Consider the following 19,412-nt stretch of genomic DNA (forward strand, 5'->3'; position numbering starts at 1 on the left):
TGTGATGCAGGTTGACTACAAGTGTGTGTGTGTATGTGTGTGCGTGCGTGCGTGCGTGAAACTGTGTGTGTGTGTCCGTGTGTGCCATTGTATGGTTTGAAAGGAGCGTGTGAAGCTGCCAGATGCTTTGTGCACATTTGAATGTAAGTGTGCATGTGAGCACTATTATACGACTTCGACCACCTGAATGCTGCTCTATATGCTGTGTGTGTGTGTGCGTGTGTGTGTGTGTGTGTTCATATGCAAATATGTTGGGAAAGAAGCTGAGAACTTCATGAAACAACACAGTGTAATTGTGTGTGTGTGTGTGTGTGTGTGTGTAATTCACATAATTTGTGTCACACCATGTAACGCCTGTAACTTCATCTCATGTGTATAATACATGTAATGCTCATAAAAACATGTAATTCATGTAACAGACGGACATCATGTAATTCTGTGTCACATATCTAGTTCGTCTAACGGACGGGCATACCACCGCGTAACGCCACATAATACAAATAGTTCACGTAGCGTGTAACATGGCGTGTAACGTTATGTAACACACATCATGCGTATGATACACGTAACCCGGGTTCAATCATTGTAATGGATCACGGTACCGCTATGTAACGGATGGACATTCTCAATTGGGTTAAACAAAGACTAAAATAAAAAGAATAACTAACATAATGTAGCGCCATGTAACATGTGTAACGTCCCATTTCATTGTCGTACATAACGTGTATGTAATGCAAGTACACTAATGTAACACCTGTGATGTCAAGCATTGTTTTGCGCGTAGCTCTCCAAATTCCTGTGATGTCATGTGACCGTTGCAGCTTCCCGCCTTGTGTGTGAACAGAGAGCAGAAGGCCAGACAGGGGTCGTCATGTTAAAAAGGTTTTATTTCAACAAGTGTCGGAATCTCATTTGTTGTTCTCGTTGGTTGAAAGAGTAGAAAATAAAAACAGTAAAAGTACATCAAAGGATTAGAAATCACATCAAAGAAAACAAGACACGTCGTGTTTGAAGTCGATCCATCGATCTGATTTGATTGCAATATTTATAAACACTCACTGGATTAGTCAACAAACATCAAAACCTCTCAGTAGCTTTTTCTTTTTTACCACGTTTACACACGCTGGAATTCTGGAAATCTTTTTACAAAATACAACGATGCAGGCAGGGAATTGTGTGTGTGTGTGTGTGCGTGCGTTTGTGTGCGTGTGTGTACATGTGTGCAGTGAAAGAGGTAAGGGGCAGTCAAGTGACAGCAACAAGGTAGTGACGTGATGATGAAAGGGCAACAGGAAGGGGACGGGGCTGGACGGCAGTGTTGGCGGGCAGCTGCTCGATGGACCCGTTGGCGGGTGAGCGGCAAGGCGGGAGCGGGGGGGGGTCGGCGGGCAGCGGTCAGTGTGTTGGTGAAAAAGTGTATTTTTCACATCATGTTGTTCTGCAGAGAGTTGACCTCCGAGTCGTCGTCGCCCAGTAGCTTGTGGTTGTCGTGTTTGGGCGTCAACGCGTTGTGGATGTTCAGGGCGTCGTCTTCCTTGGGCGGGGCCTTTACCGGCTCCTCCAGCTTATTCTGGGAATTGGGATCATCCTGACCAATGAGGAGGAGAGGGACGGCGGATGGGAGGTAGGAAGTGCGGTTAGCACAGAGACCATCGGTACACCATGTGACAAATTATTTCATATGACATAAAATGCCACGTAACGCACATAAGTCATGTAACGTGTGTAACATTAGGTAACAAAACATTATCATGACCTATGACTTGTAAGGTCGTCAGGACGTTACAATTGTTACATGAAGTTATACGTGTTACCAAATTGTAAGACCCATCATGCCATGTAACGTGTAAAAATCATGTGACGCATTTAAGTCATGTAACATTAGTCACATTAATGCCGTGTAACGTGTGTGTAACATCAGGTAAGTTATGCAACTTTTTATGTAACTTCGTGTGACATGTGTTACATGAGGTTACATAACCTATTTGCAACTTGCAACGTCTTGTAACACTTGTAACATTAGTCATGGCGTTACAAACATTCCTTGATGTAACGTGTAAAGTCACATACAGGTTTAAGTCATGTAACATGTGTAGCATCATGTAACGCCTGTGATGTCATCATGAACCTTGTGTGTAATGCATGTTTAACGTCATGCTAGATGATGTAACACATGTAGCATCATGTAACATCACGTCCCACATGTAATGTAATATGTGTGTAACGCATCTACTGGAAAATCGTGCAACATCATATAATGTGAGTAACTCAATTGAATTCCAGTTTGGTAAGGTCAAATTTTTGCCGTCATGTCGCATGTAACGCCAGGTAAGTTGTGTATTGTCATGTAACACGTTTTTCGGGGGAAGGGGGCGTTTCAGTTTAAACTACCAATATCAAGTTATCCTATTGGTGGAAAAAGTGAACTGCATGAATACAATCCCACCCCACCCGTCACCCTCCCTCAGCCCATTCAGACAGACCAGGAGGTACATGCACATCCACATGCAACAACTTTCCCACCCTTTCCCACCCCCCGCCAAACCAACCCTAGTACTCACCACGTATAAGATATTGACTCATGCGGAAGCCCACCCTCAACACTGTTTGGCCGCTCAAGTGAACACTTATGTTGCCTCTGGGGGTGTTATGTGGGTACCACCATCAGAATGGTTTTGAAGGGCTATTTTTTTTGTTTTCACTCTCATGACCTTCACCATTACACACATTATACACACGCTCACACATCCTCTCCCACATCCTCTCACACACACTGACGAAAAGTGTTCCATTGAGTGTGTGTGTCACGTGACAAAAAGTAGATTTACCGGCTAGATCGTAACTTCGGGCAGGACGTGCGGGTACGTGACTTCCATGGTTACGGGGTACGGGCCTTCTTTCCTCCCGTCAGCGTGAAACTGGAAAACGTTTTGGGGTTTTTGTTTTGGTTTGTTGGGTTTGGTGGCGGTGCATGTGGGTGGTGGTGGGGGGAGGAGGGGGGAGCTGGGTTTGGCAGTAGGGTGGGAGGCACAGAATCACGAGGAGTTTCCAGCGTTTTTGGGGGGGAACAGAGATAAAAACAACGTTTTGATGGTGATGATGATGAAGGCACACGCACACTTTGGGCAGACCGACGACTCCCCTGCCCCCACCCCCAATGAAACATTATTTTTTTGTTTGATTGGATGCTTATTATTTTATTGAACAATATTGGTGATCAGGATGATTATTTTGAGGCGTAAGAAAAACATTTTCTACATAATTTCTTCCACTTCCTTTTTACTTTGTATTCACTTCCTGTCAAACCTGCTTACTTCCTTATTACTCCCAGATGATTTCCATCTTACATTTTACTTCCTACTCAATTCCTTATTATGCTCCACTCACTTCTTCCCTTCTCCCTTTTCCCTTTCTCCTTACTGACCATTTCTTTCTCCTTTCATATTTGGTCATGATGGCATAGTGACAGTTGAGGCGATATATTGATTGATTTAGTTATTGATTGATTGATTTAGTTATTGATTGATTGATTGGTTTAGGGAGGTGTGGTGGGGCAGGGCTAACTGACAGCGTGGCAGGACGAGGGGGGACGGGGCGGAGGGGTTTATGGTCTTACCTCGCAGTCGGACTCCTCTTTGGTCTTACACTCCCACGTGTATCTGCTCATGGTTTTCTGAGGGGAGGGGGGGGGGGGTTCAAAGGTTACACTCCTCAAAGGTAGAAAGGCATCGTTGTCGTGGCGACGGAGTGAGAGACAAAAGATGAGGCGCCTACAGTCAGGAGGACGAGGCAGAGAGGAAGTGGAGAAAGAGCGCTAATGCTACGCTAATTTAGTTAGTGTACTGTTAGCTGATGCTAATTAATGTAGTTAGATAAATGTCTCTCACATGTTATTGTTTGTGATCATATTTACAGTGTATACAGCTCATGTTTTAGCTTTAGTGTAAATATTTGCAAATCAAATCAAACAAACTCAGTGTTCTTGCCATGTTAGTGAGATGAATTAGCTATAGCCTATAACACAACCAGCTGGCCTCTGTGTTCATTTTTCAATAAAAAGGAAGTTAGCATAAGCTTTTAAAATGGGATATTAAACACGCTTGTTAGGTATGAAATACATGAAGTACATTTTTTCGGGAGCACGTGCACCTTTTATTTGACAGTAGTGTGACTTTTTTGGGGAATGTTGTGAAGTAAAACTTTTTGGGGAGATGGAGATGCGATGAAGATTTTTATTTTTTAGTTGTTTTTGTGTGTGAGTGTTATAAAAATCTTCTTTGTTGCTTTTGCTTGGAAAATTTGCAAGGAACAAAAAAAAGTATTGTTCCACTCCCAAAATGAAGTGAAAAAACATGCCAAATAGTTGCTAAATTAAGCTAAGCTAACCCCGGTGGCTGCCAAACGCACTCGCTGAATGTCAGGGGAGGAAAACCATTCCAATGAGAACATAAGGACATGCTAGCATAACATGTTTTTTCCTTGACAAAGCCTAAGATCCCATCATGCTAAGCTAATGCTATACTGGCAGCTAACCGTGCTACTGTTGTCTTTATGTGATAAATTTATGAAAATGTTCTCTGTTGAGTTTGCCTTGAAAAGTGAGCAGAGAACAAAACTAGCGATGGGCTGTTAGAGGTGGTACCACTTCTACCAAAATGCAAACAAAATAACACACCAAATATTTGTAGCGCAAAGCTAAATAAGATAACCCATGCGTCTACCAATTGAGCTCGCTGAATGGCGTAAAAAAACATTTCAAATAAAACATGAGACCATGTTGGCATGATTTTTTTTTCCAACGCCATACTGCGATCCCATCATGCTAGGCTAATGCTATGCTAACAGCTAACCATGCTTCTACTGTTAGTGGAATCTCAGAGTGGGCTTGCATCTCAGATGTTTATCCTGATAGGCCCAAAACTAGATGATGCCAACCAGCCCCTCCCCTTGCCCCGCCCACTCTCAGGATAAACAAGACAGTTTGTTAGCCTAGCAGAGCTGCAGTGGCGGGCATGGCCACCAGGTGGCGCATGTCCGACCATGACTTACCGAGCAGAGAGGCAAGCAAAGAGCGCAGGTCGGAGAGAAAGATGGCTGCGGTGGCGAGGAGTGACGGATTGAGGGAAGGAGGCGGGGCTTGACTGTGTCCTCATTATTTGTGATGCTACGCTACGTTAACTATTTTAAAGGAGACACATTATCTTTTTTTTAGGGAATATTGGTGAAATTTAATCACTAACCCACCAAATTACAGTCAGATGGTGCTACTCTGTGATGACACTGCAGAACTGCTTACCTTTTGGCTTTAACATGACAGTGCTTTGGGCCAAAGTGATTCCTTTGCTCTGGAACATTGTCCAGCCAAGATGAACGTGACATTGGCTAAGAAACTAGATGTGGAGGCAGAATTATGTAAATTAGCCCCACTGTGATGTCACAATGTTGCAAAATTTAAAATGGCTTGCTCACAGACATATTTGTAAAAAATTAACTAAAGATTGACTTGGTCCCCTTTAATGAAAGATGTGAGTGAATGTGTTGGATGTGCAGCGGCCTTGACTGATCGTTGCCTGGTTGTCAAGGCTACAGGCCGCAAGATGTACACAAGAGCCTCATTGTGATTGGACGACGTCGTTTTAAAGCAAGACCTTGGAATTGATCAACCTGAGAGATCTACAGCATCTTACAGCTGTGTTGCGTTATTTTGAGGGGATAGTACATTTTCACTGTTATAAAAGATGCACACAGACTAGTTTAAGTGTTATTTTTTTAAGTGTCCTCCCATGAAAAGATGTAATAAAATATTTACAGAAATTTGCGGGGTGTACGCACTTTTGCGAGAAATCCTACATGACCAGCTTTATTCACTCAACAGTCAGCCGCCATCCTCCTGGGCAAACTTGCTCCTGAAGCCCCCCGCCATCCATCCCCCTCTCCCGCCACCCACCCCTGGCCTCAGACTGAGTCTCTCTACTTGGGGGTACTCATGCCCATGCGTCGGGGGGGAGGGAGTAGGAAAAGGGGAGGAGTCAAATGCAGAAAAAGGGAAGAAGAGAGCGGCGGGAGCACGTTACCTGACAGATAATGTTATCATAGTAAGCCAATGCACGGGCATGGGGGGCGTTAGGAGGGGTGTCGCACAGTTTCCTTACGTTTGGGTGGGAGCCCTCAGCGATGGTGGACAGCGAGAAATTATCATTGTGAGCCTCCGACGTGGGCCGGTACTTACTGCAGGGCGACACACAGCAACCAGGAAGGAAAAGAAGAAGAAGAGGAGGAAGGAAAGAGAGCAAGAAAGAAGAAGCAAACTTTTCATCTGTGATGCAAACATCAACATTCAAAGAACCACTAGTGCGGCCGTTTTCAGACCTTTAACACCGAATGCCACCTAGAAAAAATACAGAGCGCTACAAGTGCCACCATCAAATATTATTGCAAGTCACTGTAACTTTACACAAAGTTTGAACATTAACACTAAAAAGTAACACTAGCTAAGTTAACACTAATAAAACTTGCAATACAACTGAACTGTGCTTGGGCACTATAGTGAGCCCAAGTAGCACTTGTGGTAGCTACTAGTACCATACTTTAACAATCACTGCACTAGCACGCACTAGCCCAAGCCTTGGTGGGGCCCAATACAAAATTTAGGACCTTGGAAGGACCCCATTTCTGATTCTGTCAAAACATTTGTTACTCAACTCATCTTCCACCATTGAAATGAAAGGAAATTAATTAATCTGTTCCAGAAAACCAAAAAAACGAAAGTGGTAAAATAGCTCTATGTAGCTCAGTTACAGCATATAAAAACACACAGTAATGATGTAAATGAAATTTTAATTAAACAGTTTGTGCATCATGAATTAATGCTTCAATTCAATTCATTGTGCTGTTCCTTGTGCCAATCTTGGCCACCAGGGGGCAGTCAAACACAGTCATACATGTTGCTCAACCTTTTGTGTTCAAAATAAAGCCTTATTATAATACTGTGACCACTATTGCCATCAGTTAGCCCTTGAATGGCACTTTCTATTACGTGTTAGCATTAAGCTAGCAAGGGCATTCATAAGGCAACGTTGTTTAGTTGTTTGAAATACAAAATATGTCATCGTGTTGGTTTTATGCTGAGTTTGACAGTAAACTTCAAGTGGGAGTCTTTAAACAGCTAAAAGCTTTTTATTTTGAAGAGTTGTTTACTCTCTGCCGAACTGCTGCTTCCTTCTACCTCATTTCTCTTACTCCCTAACTCCTTATTGACTTCATTTCCTTCTCATGTCCTCCTTCCTTCCTGTTCACTTCTTCCCCAAATCTCCTACTTCCTTACGTCTTACTACTTTCTCACCTCCATCTTACCTCTTCTACTTCTTCCCCAATGTTCTCCATCTTCCTTTTCCGACTCTCGATGAGGTTGTCGTGTCTCCATCCGCCCCGCATCCCCCTCCCCCCCCCTGCATCGCCCCTCCCTCCCTTAAGTTGCACAGTTGCATGTAGGTCAGCCCCCCCCCAAACCACACCCCCCCCCCCCCCTACCTCTCCGACTGCCCTACTTTCAAGCTGGATGCGGCGAAGCCATGACATCATCTTTTTTTCTTTGTCAAAATGTCTCCTGACTAGCGGCGTCTCCTCGCCATCGTGGCCTTCATCATCATCATCATCATGTTACCCCCTCCTGCTCACCAATCTCCCAGTGGTCTAAAAATATCCCTCCTAGCGTGGGAGCTGGCGTCGGAGCCCGAGCGCTTCGCCGCTTCACATTTGCATGTTCGATTCCAGCGACCTGCTGCCAAGTCGCCATGGAGACGGCTGCTAAAACACTCGGCCCAGCATCCGCCCCCGCCTGCATTGAAGCCCCCCTCCCGCTCCAGTCGCCTCAATCTCACTGTCACCTCACCGCATTTTACATTCAGTCCACCTCCTCCCGCATCCATCCTCCTCCTCCTCCTCACCTCGCCATCTTCCTCTCACATCTCGCCAACGGGAATTAGAAGGAGGAGGAGGAGGAGGAGGAGACGCCATTTTAGCACCTGGACGTCTTCCGACATTTACAGTACACAGAGTTTGCATCAAGATGGATACCTTGTCGGCAACCGCCATGCTGTTCTTTGGTGATGAGTGACCCCACTCCTATTGATCAATTCTACAAATACGTTGTAACTGTACTTAATATGTTAAATGAAACCTCACTAGTCTAAACATGACATTCTGATTAATATTTCATTTGTGGAATATGAGTTATGCAACAAAATCCAACCATTTTTATCCATCTCAGGGGGCGGCCATTTTGCCATTTGCTGTCGACCACTGATCTGAATATATGACTGGATAACCGATAGCCCGTGCACGCCCGTGCAAGCCGTTGAAGCGACAGGGCGGCCATCTTGCTCCTCCCATCTCACGAGCAGACTACTGTATAAATTATACGGTATACGTACAGATTAGACATATACATATTTTTATGATGACGTTTTTACTTTTATTCCCGACATTCTAATCTGCATACAACTTAAGTGCATTTTTTCAGTTGTTATCATGAGCTAATTTAGCATTTTTTGGTACTTAACTCACAGTATTAGCAAAACTATGGGAACACAAAAAAAAAAATCAAGCTCGCGCTCAAACATCAACATGCAGAGAAGGTTTTTTTTTTTCATCTTCATTGTACTAAATTAGCAAAATGGATATTGCCCTAGTCGGGCTCTGAGGCCTGCAGAGCCAGGTCAATTAGTGGAGCCCAAGTAAACATGGTGAAGCAGCATTTAGCTGCTATGCCGCACATAATTGGAATAAGCTGCCAACAGAAGTGAAGTCAACCCAAAGTGTGAATGTTTTCAAGTCCAGGTTAAATGCTTATGGTTTATGCTTGTACTTTGAAAGCATTTTAAAATCTTTTTCTTGCACTGTATGGTCTTTTAGTAATTTTAGTAAGCTATATTTTATGTACTTTGTTTTTAAATATCTTTGATTTATATAGCCTACAGTAGTAGTAGTAGTAGAATCAGTACTTCTACTTTTACTAGAATCTTCGCTATTTGCTAAATATTTTTGTTTTTGTGATCTTTCTGTAATGCCTTAATATGCCACACGATGTTGCTACAACTCTGGCTAACAGAAAAGTAGTCTTTGGCGGTTTCACAACACACATACCAGCATCATATTGCGTAGCAATGAATCATCTGTCAGCTATTTATTTTTAACGGTAATATTGTACGATGAGGTAACTTTACATCATCCACATGTGGAGGTCTGCTTGCAGTTCCTTATCAAGGTAAATTGCGAGCTTTAACCTCTTGCATGAAATCCAGCAGATCAGTTTCTGCTTCCGTCATGTTCTGGCCTGCGCCTCTTGTTTGCTAATCTTAAAGGGAATGAGAGCAGCTGGTTCAATTGGCGGAAAAATCAAGTTGGCTGTGTTTACATGTGCAGCAGTGCAAAAAATACCGGAACCCAGTCTAACCCGCCCCTGCGCCGATTTAAACAGCGCTAGACTTGCACTGGGCACCAAAATAGAGCCCTTCGTGTTAGCCATTGGGCAGCACTCATAAAATTGTCAATCTTTCTCCTGCAAAAGGAGTTCGCTCACTGTAGTTTCAGCGGCTCAAATATTTTAGGGGTGAATTTTACTCACACGTTCAGAATTTGAGTTTTATGTTTACTGCATGTGACGTTGACATGCCTCACCTGCGTCTGCGCAGCTTCTTATTCTCCGTCTTGAGTACGTGGAGCTTCTTGGCGAAGCAGACCACCATCATGAAGAGCAGCAGGACCACCACGGCCGACGCACCGACCGCCAGACACATGACCTGGAACTCCGTCACCACCGCCTCGCAGCGGGCGCCCTTGTGCCAGATGTAGTCCTGAACGTTGCACCTGGAGGGCGGAGGGATGGTCATGGTTAACAGGAGGACACTCTACTGGACCTCCAATGCGTTACCGTGACGACGTATTTAGCGCTGACATTGACGTCCAGTGTGTTACCATGACAAAATCTTGTGTGTTGCGTTGACGTTGAATATGATGTGGTTACGCTTTAAAAAATGATGGCACTGTAGCGCAATCAGTGTAACACACTTATGTTGTCATGGTAACATGCTAAGTGTGTTACATTGGCATTGTGTGTGTTACCATGACAACATGTGACGTGTGCTACATTGTTATTGTGTTACATTGATGTTTGTTGTTTAGTGTTTCACACTTAACTCATTCGCTGCCATTGACGACTATAGTCAAAAATTCATTTGAACTATTTCTATTAGTTAAATTTTTTTTCCCCCACTTTTGTTAACAAGAGTATGAAAACCTAGATTTTTTTATTGTACATTTAGAACAGATATCAAATTTGTGATTAATTGTGAGTTAACTAGTAACATAGTTAACTCACGATTAATCATAAATTTGATATCTGTTCTAAATGTACAATAAAAACATGTTTCTAGGTTTTCATACTCTTGTTAACAAAAGTGGAAAAAAATGTTAAACCAATAGAAATAGTTCAAATGAATTTTTGACGTCAATAGCCGTTATTGGCAGTGAATGAGTTAAGTTGCAGTGTGTTACCATGGCACGTTTTGTGTTACCATGGCACGTTTGGGCGTTACAATGATGACATGTTAAGTATGTCTGATTGTTGTTGAATCTGCGTATTGATCGATGTTCATGCTGTTACCATGACAACATACAGTATGGCTAACATTGTAGTGTGTAACAATGGTATTAGTGTTACCACGACAACACGACTGCTATATTGACATTTATGATGTTGATGACGTGTTGACGTTGACACGAGTGCGCCACCACAACCGTACCTTTTTTTTTTAGTTATGACTTTATGTTATTGTTAAGTTTTATGTTCATGATGTTACCATGCCTAATAAATGTACTGTGTTACAATGACTGTTACAGCAATGTAATGATATCCAAACGTGGCAATACGATACGGTAATTATCACGATATTGTGGGGAGGATGGCGATAACCACTAGAGGGTGCTAGAACGGCACAAATGGAAATCAACTTGAAATTTTTTACCAGATGTGCTGCTTTTAATATCGTGACATGACGACGACGATATAGTGGCAATTTTAACGAATTTTAACTTTTAACTAACTGTTACCGTGACATGAATTGCATTACGCTGACATCACGCCACGGTATATTGACGGTAAGTGTTACCACGACGACCTGTTGTGTACATCACATGGTCATTGAGTGCGTCACCATGACGACGCATCTAAGCGAATGTGTGGTCATGTGAGTCAATGAGAGCATGAATACAGAGTAGCTGACAAAGAAGGTTTATGTAAGAGTGGTTGCAAGTAGAGAGTGAGGAGAATGGGGGGATGTGGGGGATGTGCTGGTCGTCATGGCAACTCTGCCCCGAGCAGCAGAATCTTTCTCATTCCATCACATGCAGAAAAAAAATACATTTGACATGTTTCTTCCACTTCATCTCCGCCCCTCGGGCCATCTCGCTGCTGACCCCCCCACCACCATCCCCCATCTGTCTTCCCCTCTGTTACCCCCCCGCCCCACCTACATCAGCCTTCACCCCAACTGCCCCGCCCCACCCTGTGACCACCATTGCATCAATTCAGTAATAAATATATTTATAGAAATGCTTTCCAAATGAGAGTGACTGTGAACTTCAAATGAAGAAATAGCTTTTTACTGTGTGTGTGTGTGTGTGTGTGTGTGTGTGTGTCCAATGGAACGTGTCAGACAGCTTTGGCAAAAACAAAGTGTTAGTGCGTGCGTGCGTGCGTGCGTGCGTGTCTTTTGTCGTAACCTCACTGGCAGTCGTAACTCTCCTGTGCCTTTGACCTATGAACTCATTGACTGGAAGTGAACCCTGACACACACAAACACACACACACACACACACACACACACACACACACACACACTCTCTCATTCTCTCACACACACACACACACGGCGACAGTGTGTGTGCGTGTGTCCGTGCAGATGGTTTTATTATTGCGACTGTGTTTCCATGAAATGTAAAATGGATACACGCTGCATGCAAACTTAATTATATCAAGCTGCCGGACACACACACACACACACACACACGAGCGCGCTTGCAATGCTGTAAAGTTGTGACTCATTGAATTTGTGCTCCACCTCTGCGTGTTTCTCATCTGTTGATGCTTTCTTCTTCTTGTCTCTAAAGCAAAATGTTTCGCTTTTGACATCTCGTGTGTGTGAATGATTGAATCGAAGTGTCTCCGCACAGACACACACATACTGGATGACATGTATCTAACATGCATGATGGCACGTATGTCATGTGTAGGAATGTCAGATGTATGGCGTCCCGTGTGCATATGTAACATGTCTCGTATTTAATACATGTGACAATTGTGACATAGACAATCAAGTGTATGTTACATGTTATGTGCTACTATATGTTAAATGTAAAAAGCCCCGTGTCAAATGTATTATGTATGTCACATGTATGTCAAATGTATGTGATGTCACATGTAGGTTGCATGTTGGAGGCTACATCATGTATGGCGTCACATACAGTGAACATGGGAACATTGAATGTTCTAACGTAGCCATATTAATTGTCAAACGAAAAGTCTGCTAGCTTAATGCTAACGGCGCCATGGGCTAGCTGAATTTACCATGAATGTCACATGACTGCTAGTTTAAGGAAGCAGTAACACATTGAGAATTCACAGGCGTGTATTCTCAATGCTCTATGGGAACAGCTACACTGGCAAACAACTTTTTTTTTTTGAGTGCCAAAGATAATTTAATAGTTTCTTAGTAATTTTGTGCTGCTGAGTCCAAAAATGACATCAGTTTCGTTGAATTGGCTCTAGCTTTTGAGCTACCAATATTTTGGACAATTAACTTTTGTTACTATTACTGGGGACTCTTCTTCTTACATTTAAATATGCTGTATCTCTTCCAGTAGATCTCAGTGCTGCCTGGCAAGTTGTGGTGAGAATTGGTACTACACTGAAGGCGAGTAACACAATATGGACCCGTATAATGTCAAACCTTATTTGAAAAATGATCGCTTAACATCTGCGTCGCAACCAGTGAACCCTACATTATACATATATAGGCACGTGTGTTACCTGCAGAATGTTCCGGCGTCCTCCAGCAAGTAACACTGTCCTCCATTGTAGCAGAAGTTGGGGTCAAAGTCGCATGGGGAGCGACAAGTGGAGTTGACCATCTGGTAGCCCGGGCGACATCCGCCCATCCCGTCCGAGCCGTCCACTGGGACGGCGCGCCGGGGGCCGTTTGGCAGGAAGGAGGCGGGACCCCCCGACTTGGGGCGAGCCGGAGAGCCGCCGCCATTGTCGGTGGTGGCGTCGGGGTACTCGTCGGCGGTGGGCGACACCCCGTCCTCGTACGGGGTCAGGTAGTCGTAGCTGTCCGGCATGGCCCAGGACGTTGGGTCGCCGCCCTGGAGCTCGTGGGCCAGCGACGAGGTGGGTTGAGGAGCCAAGTCCATGTTACGTCCACGGGAGGCTGGATCGAAAAAGTCCACGTGGAGGACGTCGGGTTGGGCGGCGTTGGTAGCTGGAGGCGGCGGGGCGGCGGTGGACGGTCGGTCCAGGTCGAACATGGCCGTGTCTTTGGCGTTGATCCACGGTGGCTCCTCCTCCTCCACGACATCAGCTGGTAGACGGTTGCCGGGCAACAGCAGCTCCGTCTCCGCCGAATCAGGGCTGATTTGGGATGGCGAGGGGGCGGCGCCCGCTTCTGGCACTGCCGTTTCACCAAACATACCGCTGCTCAGCTCCTCCTCCTCGCCGCCGCCGCCGCCCCGGGCCACGCGGCCCGCCCTGGGCGTCACAGTGTTGACGGAACCGCTGGATCCGGTTCCCATGGTGACAGCACGGCTGACATCAGTGGGACCCTCCTGCTCGCTAAGCGGGGCGGTCCCGTTGAGGGCGGCGGCCAGCTCGGTGGTGTTGGTCGCCGTGACGACTCCTGTAAACACACACAAATAGGAAGTGAACTCTCACACTGACACACACACACTCGGCTGACATCACATGACACGTGAGGCATTACAGGATGGATTAAAGGAGTAGTTGACTAATGCACTCCCAACACTCGACAGTCCAGATTAAAGATTAGCAAAGATACCATCATCAGCTTCAACACACAAACAGACATGGACAGACACAAGACACGCACACACACAGTTCTGAAAAGTTTTGATATGGTGGAAACCAAAACGTCAACACAAAGCGGACCCAATAAAATGTTCGGTTTTATTGAGTTTTTTTTTCCTTTTTTTCTGGAGAGCTCAGTATTGTTCATTCGGTAATTTTACCGATTTGACATGTCATCATCATTGCTCTCTCATTTTTTATTTTTTATTTTTTTTTATTGAGTTTTCGATGGCAGGCACACAGAAGCGCGCACGCATGATGGCGCGGCGTTTCCTCCATCCAGCTGGATCAGCAGCATCTGTTGCCATGGAAACACATCCTTCACATCCCATGCCATCACGCACACACTCACACAGAGCAGAACATCTGCTTTGTGGTATCAGACAAGCATTCGGATCTCTTTGTTGTCGTTTTCCAGTTCGTCATTGAGGTCATTCACGGGTTAAATCCTCGCAGACGTCCCACAATCCACTGCTGCACACGCACACGCTCACACAGGGAACTGCAGAGTAACGTGTGATACATGTGAACATTTGAGATATCAATCCTGTATTGTAGTTTATCACTTATGTATCTTAATCGATGTTTGATGCATTTGCGCTATTGCTTTTTTTTTTCTTACTTTACTGGAGTGACAGCATTTCTGAAAAATCAACTAAGTGACCACTCTTGAAAAACTTGTAAGTTGGAACACTTGTAAGTCAAGATATCACTTTATCGATTTGTATTCTGAATCATTGTGATTTCCATTTTTAGTTTTGTCACGTAAAAAATGGATGCATTCTGCACACTGCTCCAGCACAACCACACATGCGCACAAAAAGAGATGCAGTTTCCCTGGCAACGGCCCGCTTCCTGCGGCGGGATGCGGATATGACTGCTTTGAGTTCATCGGGTTCCTTTGCAGCGCGTCGAGAAGAATGGGGCGAGTGGAGACAGGTGTGGGAAGAACGACGCACTCCAACCTTGAGTCATGTCTGTTAGCATATGGCTAATGTACGTTTTAAATAGCTTGGCCTGATCTTAGCGTTTTAATCAAACACATTCACATACACACAGAAACGCACACAATTACACAATTGAGTTAAGTGAAACGGTCAAGAAAGAGAGTTATTTGTTGAGTCAGTACAGTACTTTATCATCAGCATGAGTCAGTCACACAAGAGGTCAGTGCAAAATCACTTCATGAGTTGCATACTAAATCATTGATTGAGTCATATTTGCATACTGAGTCAACTCCAGCATGACCTACTTAGTAAGCCAGTTACGGAGTCAAACACTAAATTACTACTGAGTCAGTTCAAGTGTCACATATTTAATCAAGTTCAACCTCCAGGGTCACTTCCTGAATCACATACTCAATTACGATTTAAGTCACTACTACATCCCCTTATTGGGTCACTTGAGTAACATATTGAATTACATACCGAGTCATTCAAACTGAGTTACTCAAAGAGTCAAATACTTTATCACTACATAGTGTGGTACTACATCATGCATTGAGTCACATACACATTCTGAGTGACTTTTTAAATCACTTATTGAGTCAATACAGAGTCACTTCCAGAGAAACATACTTAGTCAATTACTGAGTCACATATAAAAATGCTTACCACATCACATACTCAGTCACTTCCTGAGTCATATACTATATCACCTGTTGGGTCACTTGAGTTACATATTGAATCACATACTGAATCACATACCAAGTTGATTAAAAAGTCACGTACTAAATCATTCACCACTATACTAAATCATTCACCACTATACTAAATCATTCATTGAGTCACATTAGCATACTGAGTCACCTCCAGAGTCACATACTAAGTCACTATTGAGTCAATACCGAGTCACTTCCAGAGTTATCTACTAAGTCAATTACTGAGTCAGATTAAAAAAATAAATACAATTTAAAAAAAAGCTTACCTCCGCACATACTGAGTCACTTTCGGAATCACATACTCAAACATGGTCTAAGTCACATACACCACATACCAACTTACTAGATCACTTACTGAGTCACATTCTAAACCACTTATTTAGCTACCTTCTAAGTCAAATATTAAGTCACTTATCTGAGTCATTTATTGAGTCACATGATAAATCACTTACTAAGTTACATTCAGAGTTACGTACTTAGTCACTGGATTAGTCACATTAAGACAGTTCCTGATTCACATAATAGATCACAGAGTCATTGGGGAAAAAAATGCTTACTGAATAATTTACTGAGTCACATAAATCAGTGAGAACAGATGAATAAAGAGTTGAAATAGAATAAGTTATAACTACTCTAGTCTACTTATTTAATAAATAACAGTAAACAAGCTCAGCATGCTGAGGCTGTCGGCGTCTCAGGCACGCGCGTGTGGTTATTTGACGTGCGCGCAGCCGGGTTGGCAGACAAAGAGTCCGTCGGCGTGCTTTTGTGTGTATCAGAATGTCCGTGCGCGCGTGCGTGCGCGCCCCCCTCCCCTCATGCATTATTCATGCTCACGATAATCTGCGCCTCGCCTCTTTGTGCCGGGCGCGTGCACGCCGACACCCATCTGCGCCCCGCGGCCGCTTCGCGCGCGCGGCCCACGCTGACCTGATTTCAAGTGTACTAATAAGTGAACATCTGTCTCGTCACGTGACCTCGTTTGCCCCGTGCGCGTGCGACCAAACGTCCGATGCAAACACTCGTCCGCGCTCGTCCACGTTGACAAGCAGCTGACGCACGCACGGTCCGCAGCGGCGTGCACGTGAGTCTTACCGTGCACGGAGATGAAGTGCAACAGCAACAGCAGCGGCGGGAGTGCGCGCGCCATCCGCGTGCGTCGGCGGCAGCCTCCTGTGCATGAGCTGGTCTCCATGCTCGGCGTGCACGCGCAGTCCACAGCACAGGAACGTGCGCGTGAAGAAGAAGAAGAAGAAAAAGAAGAAGAGGAGGAGGAATAGGAGTCTTCTTCACTCAGCAGCATCGTCCCTCGGTTCGGTTCGGTTCGGTTCGGTTCGGCTCGGCTCACGGCTCCATCGCCTCCAGCCGCGCGCGGTGATGCGTTCGACTCGGTCCGATCCGGCTGGGCTCGCTCGCAGTGGCGGGAATGAAAGAAGACAAGCAGAAAGAGAAGAGAAGTGAGAGAGAGCGAGAGAGGCAGGGGCGGAGAGGGAGGGGGACGAGTGAGGGGATGGCGGTGGTGTTGGTCCCCTCTCTCCCCCCTCTCCTTTCATCCTCTTCAATCTCCCTCCTCCCCTTCTCAAAACTTCCCAAACATGAGTGACAGCTTCACCACTTCCATCCTTTATGACAGTTTTGCTCCAATATGTGGCAGATTTTTCTTTCTTGTTTTTTTTTCTTCCTCCTGTTTTCAAGTAGGCTTAATTGCGATATAGAACTGCAACATAAAGCACCGATACAAAACAAAATAAGAACTATTTTGGTTTGTCTTGGTGGTTTATGTTTATGTCCCAACATGGAGGTGCCTTGACTTACGAGTGACCCATTTTACAAGATTGAGATTCATTTGTCTTGAGTTGCGAGCAAAACATTTAGTTAGGAGTACCAAATAGTGGAAAACAAACGTCACCACAAGCAGCACTTTAGAAAAGTACATCATTGCCATTTCCAGTTGAAATGTAAATATAAGACATATACAATTGTGTAGTTCATCAAACATAACTTGTTAAAGTATGTTAGCTTAATGCTAACACAATACATAACACCATAGACAGGCTATCAAAAATAGCGTAGATTTTACAGTAGCGGTAACTCTATAAGCAACACGTATTTGAACACAAAGGATACAGCAACACATTCTTGATCCTCCGCGAAAAATCAATATTGAGTTACTTAGTTGTGAAACTCTTTAAATATTATGCGAGTCTGTATTGTCTGTACTGTCCCCTAGTGGTGGCCATGGCGCACACAGCAGGAGCATTATATGAAAAAAGAGCAATAAAGCAAAAATAGAAATCATGAACTGTTGAATTCTTTCCATGGTAATTATGTAATTACTGTACGTTTTTTTTTTTTAAAGCACAATTATATAGTGATAGTTTCCTCATTTAAAACCACATTTCCAATTTTTGTTGGGTATTTTGGGGAAGCTGGAGCCGATTAATGGCATTTCGGTTCATTCCAATGTGGAGAGATGATTTGAGACGTGTTTTAGGGTATGGTCACGTACCACTCAACTACAACTATATAACCACACGACAAACAAGAACCCTACACACAACTTGGGAGCGCACGTGGTGATGTTGTGATGTCAAGCTAGTGACACACACGCACAAACCCACAAGCACCCCCCCCCCTTCCCCCAAGGTGTGTGTTACTTTGTGTTGTTTCTTTTCTGTTGTGTTTGCTAACCAGGGCAGAAGTAATGCTTGCTTGCCCCCCCCCTATCCCCCTCCCTCCACGTCTGCTGCCCCTCCCCCTCATAAAAACACACCACCAACACAACCATAACAAACACACAAACAAGCTCACACATTTAACCACATTACTCACACTTCATTAGCTATTAGCAACTCGCTTACATCGGGGACTTCACTGGTCGTGCTAGTAGCGCACAGATGTCAACTAGTGCAGTTTTGGCAAAAAAAAAAAGTGTGTGTGCGTGGGATTGTCTTACTAGTGACGACAAAGACAATACTAGCACCTAAACAAAAATTTGATATAAAAAAAAAATGCTCAAAGAGCAGTGCAAAACTTCTAGTAGGACCTTGGAGGCTACTACTGTAGCAGCTAAGTAGTCCCACCCCCTGATGTAGAACGTTTCACACCCAAATGAAAACATCGAGTTAATCCACCATGAGCCCCCCCACTTCCCTTCTCCCCCTCTCGAGGGACTCTCCATAACGTCGTTGACGTCAATGTCGCTCGGGAGAAAGATTAGCCATCCTGATGCCTCAGATTATTTTTAAGGCAGTCCACCATTTTGTAATCATCTCATGTGATATCAGACCACAAATTGTTCAATGTATATGAAAATTGACGATTCTGCTTTAAAAATATATACATTTTATGCAATAAATCAGAGAAATTAATTTTAATATATATTTTTTTTAATGAAGAAAAAAAAAGTGCAATTCCTCAATGGGCTGGTACTGCATGTACAAAAAATAAAAATAAATAATTGCAAACAATTAACGGTATTTTTTTTTAGTATGATTAAACAAAAAAAAAATGCTTGGCTTATACAGCCACATATTTTATCGTTTTCAATATTTTTTGTCCCAACACCCACATTTCAGTTTTTTTGCTGAGCTTCGTCAACATTTTTTGAAG

At 44.0% G+C, this 19,412-nt stretch overlaps 1 protein-coding gene across 5 annotated transcripts; it reads right to left on the reverse strand.

Moving 5' to 3' along the window:
• Positions 1 to 869: 869 nt before the first annotated feature.
• On the reverse strand, positions 870 to 17,358 carry LOC144057759 (chondroitin sulfate proteoglycan 5-like). Of its 5 annotated transcripts, XM_077575635.1 has the most exons (7): positions 16,896 to 17,358; positions 13,088 to 13,952; positions 9,679 to 9,867; positions 6,153 to 6,228; positions 3,617 to 3,673; positions 2,829 to 2,918; positions 1,439 to 1,588 (listed from the first exon to the last, which is right to left on the reverse strand). In XM_077575635.1, exons 1-6 carry the CDS (start codon positions 17,101 to 17,103, stop codon positions 2,832 to 2,834), a joined length of 1,482 nt encoding a protein of 493 aa, XP_077431761.1. In that variant the 5' UTR covers positions 17,104 to 17,358; the 3' UTR covers positions 1,439 to 1,588; positions 2,829 to 2,831. The 5 variants fall into 5 exon arrangements, with proteins under 5 accessions (XP_077431758.1, XP_077431757.1, XP_077431759.1 ...); XM_077575632.1 differs by lacking the exon at positions 2,829 to 2,918 and having other exon boundaries at positions 870 to 1,588; XM_077575636.1 differs by lacking the exon at positions 3,617 to 3,673 and having other exon boundaries at positions 16,896 to 17,357.
• Between the last annotated feature and the right edge of the window lie 2,054 nt (positions 17,359 to 19,412).

Source organism: Vanacampus margaritifer, chromosome 9 (genome assembly GCF_051991255.1).
Source record: "Vanacampus margaritifer isolate UIUO_Vmar chromosome 9, RoL_Vmar_1.0, whole genome shotgun sequence".
In the NCBI taxonomy this organism is placed as follows: Eukaryota; Metazoa; Chordata; class Actinopteri; order Syngnathiformes; family Syngnathidae; genus Vanacampus; species Vanacampus margaritifer.

Bases quoted from the DNA above. Each gene is read 5' to 3' on its own strand.
- LOC144057759 (XM_077575631.1), bottom strand. From the start codon at position 17,103: ATGCTGCTGAGTGAAGAAGACTCCTATTCCTCCTCCTCTTCTTCTTTT. The intron at 13,953-16,895 runs GTAAGACTCACG...GTGTGTTTACAG, and splicing joins GCACTTCATCTCCGTGCACG to GAGTCGTCACGGCGACCAAC. The intron at 1,589-6,074 runs GTAACGTGCTCC...CTCATTGGTCAG, and splicing joins ATGATAACATTATCTGTCAG to GATGATCCCAATTCCCAGAA.